This window comes from Vigna radiata, chromosome 5, assembly GCF_000741045.1.
Source record: "Vigna radiata var. radiata cultivar VC1973A chromosome 5, Vradiata_ver6, whole genome shotgun sequence".
Classification (NCBI taxonomy): domain Eukaryota; kingdom Viridiplantae; phylum Streptophyta; class Magnoliopsida; order Fabales; family Fabaceae; genus Vigna; species Vigna radiata.
This window is the reverse complement of record NC_028355.1, coordinates 24,506,499-24,515,134: the sequence shown is the minus strand read 5'-3', so window position 1 is coordinate 24,515,134 and position 8,636 is coordinate 24,506,499. Positions and strand designations below refer to the sequence as shown.

The window sequence follows — 8,636 nt, the reverse complement described above, 5'->3', positions numbered from 1 at the left end:
CCCTCTCTCTCTTCTAACAACTTAACCACCTTCTCCCGCTACTTATTTCATCCCTTTTTTACCCCTTCTCATGTAAACCTTTAATGGCCTAACATGCACATAAATAGAAACACGAGTGTACTTATGCATGCATACGTAAACTAACACAATATAAAGTAAAAAGTACTAAATTGTTTCATAATATTTTTATTACATGTAGAAGAAATGAAAAACGGGTAGAAAACGGCAACAACACATGTACTTATTTATGCATGCATACGTAAACAAGCACATAATATAGTAAAAAGTACTAAATTGTTTCATAATATTTTGATTACATGTAGAAGAGAAGAAAAGGGGGTAGAAAACAGCAACAACACAAACAGGAGGGAAATACATATAGAACAAATATGGTGCGAAACCCTTCCAAACAAAAGATCCAATTCAGACTTGAGAAAGACTTGTCTGCCTTCGGCTAGGAAATTACGTATAAAAACATATTGCTCAAACGAAACCAGCCTTTTTATGTAAAGCATACGTTAAATGAAAAAGGCTCCACCAAAACCAAATTAGATGTAGACTAAAGTGAGGTGTTGGGTGAGTAGCTTACTTGGGACCATCAAGATCCATATTTCTTCCTTGGGCACCATTGAACTTTAAAACAACAAACTTGTCCAAAAGCTTCTTAGTTTCCTCTGTATCTGCTTTGGATGTGAAAATTGCTTAGGTAAAACTTTGTAAAAGGCGATAGGAAGAGAAAACAGAAAACAAATAAGTTTGATGTGCAACTACAATTCAGTTTACCTTCGGGTAAGGGAGCTAAACTAGCATAGGGAACTACGGTTATGTCGACCTTATCCAAATCGCTCATGCTCTTGCTCTTGCTCTTGCCCTTGCGCAGAGCTTCTTCTCTTTAATTCATTGGAGAATCAATTAAGTAAATACAACAGGGAAAATGAAATGAGAAAGAGAATTAGGTAACGCATGATACCGAGAATCGGCCGCAGCAGCAGCAGCCTTGCTCTTCTCATGAAGCAGTGTTTTGGTAATCAAATTACAGAACAGATAAACAAATTGAACAGAATCGTTGGCGGGAACAGGATAAGCAATGCGGTTGTAGACATCGGTGGGCATGGCGGAGTCGACCAATGCAACAACGGGAATTTGAAGCTTGAAAGCCTCGTTGATAACGCTAGACTTGCGGTCGGTGTCGACAATGACGATGCAATCGGGGGACTGGGTGGGACCGAAGACGAGCTTCTTGTTGCGGGAGCGGAACTTCTTGGGGCTGTAGCTGTTGGTGAGGAAGCCGCCGGTGCGCCAGAGGGAGCTGGTGGAGGAGGAGTAGGAGCCAACCTTCTTGGTCATGAGGTTGAAGATGTCGTCGAAGAGAGGGTTGGTGTTGATGAACATGAAGCGGGCGTTGTGGCGGGCAAGGGAGGCGATGAAGTTGAAGGCGCTGCGCATGCAAATGAGGGTTTTGTCGGAGTCGATGATGGCCATTCTGTTGCGGAAGCCATAGGTGTAGCCCTTGAAATGGTGAGCAACAACTCGTCGACCCACCTGCGCATTCGTGCTCAGCAGCTTCTGTATCACTATCGAATGGATCGTCATGCCTTTACTCCTTCGATACTCTCCCCCACTCCACTAGGGTTTTTCGATCTCTCTTTCTTTCTTCTTACTACTAAATCTTAAATTCAAATCAATTCAATTTACATTCATGTGCAAGTTACTGAATAATATTTGAGATTTGGACATTGGAGTGAAAAGTCTATTATCTCATTATATGAATAGTTACCGAGATTAAATACAGGTAGTTTATAATATCATATTTACAAATAAATAATAAATTTTACTTTTTAAAATTGTAACTATATACAAATTATTTGTTTATTTTATGTTATAATAGTTTTTTTTTTAATTTTCTTAATAAAATAACCTAAAATTTATCTACTTTTTAAAACAATTATATACAAATTATTTGTTTATTTTACGTTATAATAGATTTTTTTTTCTTAATAATACAACCTAATATTTATATACTTTTTAAATTTATTTTCTTCATGTTTTTTTTACTATTACACATAGGAAATACATCAGTTGTTAACCTTTTGTGATGTCATCCTTTAATTGGACATTTTTACGTAAAAACAAAGAAAACTGATTTATTTATTTAATAAAAAATAATGGAAATATTATTGTATTTTTTTTTAAGTGCTCAATGACTTAAATTTGTTATCTAAGCATCCTTTTTTTTTTTGAGTTTGAAAGCTTGTGTGCTGTCATGAAGCATTTTTTCTGGATCGATTGGGTGATGGCTGCCGGAGGAGGGTTTCTGCTGTTCACAATTTCAATGGCATAAATCTCATTATCGAAAACATTTTTAAACATTAAATATAAAATAAAAATACAAAGCAAGAATGTTTCACACTAGTTAAAACTGGAAGATCCTAAAGTTTTTTTTGCAGTGCAGGTGATCCTAATCAGATGACCGAGTGCTCTTGGAAATGACAATGGCGCCATCTACTGGCACAAATGTTCGAAAATGCTACACTACACTAAGCTACCAAAGAAAATAATATAAAGAAAAGTGCAATTTGTGTGCAACTTTACAGAATAAGATAGTAATTGTTTCAGTTAGACATGCACAGTCAGCTGGTTCCGTCATCTTTGGGGGCAGAAGAAGTGTCGCCTGGAGCAGATGCCTTCTTCGTGAAAATTGAGCCAAGCTGGATTCCTGTATTAGCACTCTCCTGAGAACTTCCTTGGCCAGGACGGCCATCAGCTTTTAGTTCTTTCCTCTTCTTCGCCTTTTGTGCCCAACCAACAATGTTGTGTTGCAAATGCTCATTAAATATTGCCCTCTTATAGTGAGTTCCCATCTACAGTGTGAAATTATGGAAGTCAATGCAAAGAGAACACTACTTAAATTCATAATTAATCAGCATTTTAGTTTGAAGAGCTACGCAAGCCTACCTGCGTAACTATTGCATAGAGTGGCAGGGTGCTGTAGCTACATAATACCTGAATAAATACCCTGTAATCCCAATATATAGAAGGAAATAAAAAAGGATAAAAAAAGAAAAGATTCAGCTAAGTAGTTTGATAATCACAGAAAGAATTCATATTGCTCAAAAGAAAATTGTTAAATTGTTAACAGTTTACCCAATAACGAGCCTTGGAATAATGTATCGAACTTGCCCCATTATACACGAGTCAAACCCATATGTAACCTGAAAAGTGATCGCCAGGGATTATATTCAACACAACTACAAATAATTACCCAATCACAACCAACTTATTCTTCAAGAGAATTATTTGCTTACCCATATCCAGAAAAAAAATGCTATCTCAAAGGCATTTTGGAAAAGGATAAAGTGAATTAAGAAGAGGAAAACACGAGGCCGATGAAACCAAAAGTGTTCATCTGATGGCTGCACAACTAAGTCACCTTCTATGGCTGCATGCTTTTCAGCCACCTCATGAGCTAGTTGGGTTATTACATGCTCGAGCTTAGTGCCCACAGCAAGCAAAAGCTGAAAGAAATGCAAACCAGAATTATGAAATTATGAAGGGGAGATACAGTACGGGGACAATAAAAAAAATAAGGATTTTCCAAAAGTAGAAAGCCTACTATACGTCAACTTGCACGAACAAATAGACATGCATGCCAGTGCAAACGGGTTTAACAAGAAAGCACCAGTAGAAAGCAAAACACTAGCACAAATGAGACTCTCGTATAATCAACAAAAATAATAATTAGAAAATTGAAAAAAAGAAAAGTCCCAAAGTAACCACTAACAAATGCCATTCTTAAGGGCATTTGTTTCAGAAGACAAAATAATACTAGTTTCCAGGATCAAAATTCCTTCGAATAATACTCATAGGATAGGTATTCCTGAAAGCCTGTAGAATACTCATAGGAATGGTATTCCTGAAAACCTGTCCTGCCAACAGTCGGTACTCTTATGGCTTCAAAACTGATTGAGAAGAATGCTTGATTTCAAATTACAAGACAAAAGCATCACTAAAATAAAAATAAAAATCCTTCTACCCACCTACATCCCATTTGGTAAGATGTCACATTGATAACTCCTGTTCCAGACTAAGCAGCAAAGGCCCAATTCACAAAACACTAATAAGATCCAAAAGGGCTAGTGACCGCACCTCCTTACATTTCACTTACAAGGGGTTCTAGAATATTCAGCCAATAACGGAATCCACATTCTATGACGATTGCCTGGTGGCCACACTCAGCTGCCCAGACATGAGTCCCAGTGAAGCACAACAGAATAGAGCACAAACAGAGACACAAGATACACGCACCCTTCCAATATATTGTTACTGATGCAGGTGTTAAGGTGCCTTTGCAAGTATATCTCCCCCTTCCTCTATCCTATTTGTCTTAAATAGCAGGTTAAGATAAAAAAATATTCTCGTTATCTCAATAGTAATTTGTAAAAAATATCTTCAGAATCTTCCTATTTATTTCAGCATATTTTTGTTTTCTTTTTTAAAGGTTTTGGTGTAATTGATGTGATTCTTATCAATAAAATAAATCTTTATTTTCTTACACAGTTCAAGCCTTGTAAAGCAATACAAAAACTCGTCATTAAACGTGAGCAAAAGGTGACCTTCCAAGATCTTTTGGAGACTGAGCTTGATTAACTTTAACCGAAAAAAGGCTATACCTGCCTACCTGAGTATGATTTGGTGGGAATGACACTAAAAATATGTCCGGAAATAAGTGTTAAGAGGCAGTCCTTTTTCCAAATACTTAAAAGATACTATATTATACTAGTTACAGAAATTTTAAGGAAATTGTTGAACCAATCACCTTGTCTCTATGCAGCAGTAGAAAATCAAGGTATGACACCAGTTTAATAGAAACAATAGTTTTGTACTGTATAGTTGCTTGATTTGATTAAGAAACTCCATGCAACATTGTAAACAAAATATCCCTCAAACAAAATTATTACAAGAAAGGTATGTAAGCCAGGTAAAATGAATGCAAAGACATGTTACGTCCACTCAGAAAGGGTCAAAATTTTAATCAAGATACTTACAATGACAGGAATAAAAGCAATCCAGAAATATGTATGCCAACCTGGAAAAGTTAAGCAGACGTCTTAATAACAAGATACCAAGTGATGTTAATTAACATGAGCAAAAAATATAACTTGATCAATTACTAGCTATAGGCAAATGTATATTGATCAATATTGTTAACTGGCATGCGTGATATTTATCACCAAGTCATGCAAAATAATAGGCAAAAATATATTACAGTATTGTTAACTGTCAAGTCATAAAAACTCAGTTTCCTTTTCTACACCAGAATGTTATTTAAATTAACTTCATTACGAAATACACAGAGATATATAACACTACCACAGTCCATAAACAAGATCATGAGGCAAACACAAAAACATAAAACTGGGTTTTAGATGCCAATCTTGACATTGTAAAGTGTCAGCCTGGGCAGAGACAATTAATTGATGACATACGAGAAGCATAACTTTATATCTTATAGCATACCGTTGATATTGAGCAACAAGAAGATAACCACAAAGAGCCAAAGATACCAACTGCAAACACAAAATGTAATTATTAATACAAAAGAAGTAATGACTATACACAATGACACATATGGCACTAAAGTTTTATTGGCAATTAAATGGTTTATAATTGTCATACACGCATAGAAGCAATGATATAGAAGAACTTACCTTATACCAACAAAATGTAATTNTAAAGTTTTATTGGCAATTAAATGGTTTATAATTGTCATACACGCATAGAAGCAATGATATAGAAGAACTTACCTTATACCAACAAAATGTAATTGTTAATACAAACGAAATAATGACTATACACAATAACACAAATGGAAATAAAGTTTTATTGGCAATTAAATGGTTTATAATTGCCATACGCATAGAAGCAATAATATAGAACTTACCTTATACCAACAACTTGCTTGAAATCATCTTCAAGGGCACGAATCATGTACTTGTGAAAATTAAACTTTGGATTTGACTTGCAGTGGGTCTAAAAAACATGAAAAGATAAATTTTACTACTCAAGCATCGAAGCCATTGGCCAATAGCTAGCTGAGACATTGCTATTACTAATTTGACAACAAATATGGCACACTAGAGCTTTACCATAATGAAACCATGTCTTAGCGTCACATAATCCGATTTTGTCACAGATCCATAAAATTGCTTAGAAAAGGATATCTGAAAGAAGCAACAAATGATTAGGAGAGATAACTGAAAAGAAACAAAAACACTAAAAAGGCATTTGCTTAGCTTTGACTTTCCAAGCTTATTTGTTGTGTGGTGAAGAAAATAACTACGTGGTGGTGATCAAACATCAAGGAAAAAGAGTATCAAAATTAAAAACAAGATCTAAAACGAACAAATATTTAAAAAACCTTTGATAAGATTGGAAGTATAAGAGATGGGAGTATACGGATTGGGGAGAAGCAAGACTGAACAAATACAATCAGCAGGGATAACAAAGAGATATGGCAAACGTGCGGTTCCAGTATATAAAGCTTGTATGTGTTAAAGACCCAACCAAAGAAGCATTAATTTATCTTTAAATTAGCCACAAAATGCTTGAAATTGCCAAGGACCCAAAGATGACATCAGTATAGCTTCATTTATCGTATTCATTAAACTTACAGATCATGGCAAACTTGTAATTTACTTACCATCCAACCGACTATAGCAGAATCTTTCCCAAAACCAGAAAAACGGCCCCTGATAAAATCATGCTGCTGAACATTGGTCACCTTTGGTTTCAGAACTGCATTAAATCAACAGGAGTATAAGTGGGGTAGAGAAAATAAAAAGATTTAAAAAGAACTAGAAAATTCTTTGCAAAGGTGTGATGCTTTAGTTGACACAAAGTAAAATTAGGCATACCAAAAGCATAAAGCATGTTATATTTATCAACAATAAAAAATGCACAGGAATAATAAAAGCAATTGAAGACAGAAAGAGAAGGATGCAGAAAGAATTGAGGAAAGGAAAGAAAAGAAATAATGTACCTCGGTCGGTTTCGTAGTTCTTTTTTGCAATTGAATCTTCCCAGTGTTTCCATTGACGAATCTGTATATGGAAATAGAGTGATAGCATGAACAGAGAAAAGCGAGGAAAGTGAAAAAAAAAGAAAAAAGAAAAGAATTGAGTTGATGATGGGAAAGGGGGCATAGAACTCACTCTGGCACCTCCAAAGACAACGGTGAGTACGGAAAAGGCGACGTGTACGACAGCCAATACAAAAATGAAGATGTGGAGGTGGTGCAGTGCTTCCACAGACAACAAAGGCACCTTATTCTGAAAAGTGAAAAGCGAAATGGACGTGGGTGGGGTAATTTGAAGATGCGATTTAATGTTCATAATAGTTACAATTAGTGAGCGACCTTGCGAGCGCAGAACCCAGTCTCGGTTCCAGTCTCGGTCGCCTCAGCCTCGGAGTGGGGCGGCGCGTGTTCCGCCGCAGTGGCAGCGAGAAGACGTCTGGGTGTTCCCGGGAAATAAAATGTTTGGAAATGAGATTCATGTTTGGGAGCGAGGTCAAGGCTACACGGAAGCATGTGGCGCGTGAAGGCCGGGGGAACGCAGATTTTGGTAATGCCGTTTTGTGTAACCGTCAAAAGGAGGGAAATGAAACCCAAAAGCATGAGCTCTGAAGCAGTGCAGAGATGGATCGTGAACTCGGATTTGAATTTGATCGAAGCATGGGTGAGGAAGGGAAAAGAAAAGAAAAGAAAAGAAGAGAAAAGAAAAGAAAAAGAAAACCTTCTTTAATTTTCTGCAGTGCTTCGTAGAGCGGCTTCTGGTCCTTAGCTTTGAGATACTTTCCGCCAAAATGAAGAAAGCGCTCTGCGGCGAGGGAGATGGCGACGATGACTGTGCATACGGCGGCCACCACCCAAGTGGGAGTGAACTCCAGACTCTCTCCTTCTTCTCCTCCGCCACTCATGCTTGCTGGCTCTCTCTCTCTCTACCCTTTCCTGAATAATGAGTGGCTGTCACTAGCAGTCACCGTTCATCATCGTACCACAAAACGACCCTTACGTTCTCTCTTTCTCTCTCTCGTCGCGCATGTTTGACAGCTGACCGACAACAATTTTTTTTGTTCTACATATAAAATTAACCTCCATTTGATATTCATGAATTTATAATTCTCACGTGTTAATAACTAATTCATATATCAATAAAAATAATCGTATTAATTATTTTTTCCAAATCTCATTTTTGTTATCCTTCCAAATTAAAACTTTCTAACAATCTATTTTTTCCTCCATGATTGCTAAAATGAAATTAGCCTTTTAACTAACTGTCAACAATTCGTTCACTTCTCACCAACTCACAATCGACAATTATGAGATTAGTTGTGATTAATTTTGTGATTAATCGAGCGTTTTGACTCAATAGTGTTCTAATAATAATAATATTAGAGATATTTATTATTTGGATACAATCTTATCTTATCATATACTATTACCACACAACACCACACTGCTTCCTTCTATACTTAAAATGATTATGACTCTTAAAATTATTAAAGCCACAATTTCAAAACAATTATATAAATTCATGTTTTAGAATATATATATATATATATATATAAAAAATAAA

General features: G+C 36.1%; 2 protein-coding genes across 4 annotated transcripts in view; both read right to left on the bottom strand.

The window, feature by feature from the left end:
- The window catches only part of LOC106762305 (UTP--glucose-1-phosphate uridylyltransferase), a 14,314-nt gene extending 12,615 nt beyond the window's left edge, over positions 1 to 1,699 (bottom strand). For 2 of the 3 annotated variants that reach the window (XR_001375806.2, XR_001375807.2), the window contains exons 1-3: positions 971 to 1,593; positions 784 to 890; positions 590 to 680 (exon numbers count right to left, since the gene is read on the bottom strand). Coding sequence is in view for 1 of the 3 variants with exons in the window: in XM_014646137.2 (XP_014501623.1) it covers positions 590 to 680; positions 784 to 890; positions 971 to 1,593 (821 nt within the window). In the remaining 2 variants the exon portion in view is untranslated. Of the gene's footprint in view, positions 1 to 589; positions 681 to 783; positions 891 to 970 lie in introns of all 3 variants that reach the window. The other variant, XM_014646137.2, reaches the window with a different exon arrangement.
- A 648-nt stretch (positions 1,700 to 2,347) lies between these two features.
- LOC106762592 (MLO-like protein 1) lies at positions 2,348 to 8,136 on the bottom strand. The gene is made up of 13 exons (XM_014646590.2): positions 7,794 to 8,136; positions 7,415 to 7,680; positions 7,212 to 7,328; positions 7,040 to 7,100; positions 6,701 to 6,795; positions 6,147 to 6,221; positions 5,942 to 6,030; positions 5,518 to 5,567; positions 5,046 to 5,086; positions 3,306 to 3,515; positions 3,145 to 3,212; positions 2,956 to 3,016; positions 2,348 to 2,861 (listed from the first exon to the last, which is right to left on the bottom strand). Exons 1-13 carry the CDS (start codon positions 7,975 to 7,977, stop codon positions 2,631 to 2,633), a joined length of 1,548 nt encoding a protein of 515 aa, XP_014502076.1. The 5' UTR covers positions 7,978 to 8,136; the 3' UTR covers positions 2,348 to 2,630.
- Between the last annotated feature and the right edge of the window lie 500 nt (positions 8,137 to 8,636).

Excerpts from the sequence above, each read along its gene's own strand:
- LOC106762592 (XM_014646590.2), bottom strand. The coding sequence starts at position 7,977 with ATGAGTGGCGGAGGAGAAGAAGGAGAGAGTCTGGAGTTCACTCCCACT. Across the intron at positions 6,796-7,039 it reads GAACTACGAAACCGACCGAG|TTCTGAAACCAAAGGTGACC; the intron begins GTACATTATTTC and ends GATTTAATGCAG. Across the intron at positions 2,862-2,955 it reads TCTATGCAATAGTTACGCAG|ATGGGAACTCACTATAAGAG; the intron begins GTAGGCTTGCGT and ends TTCACACTGTAG.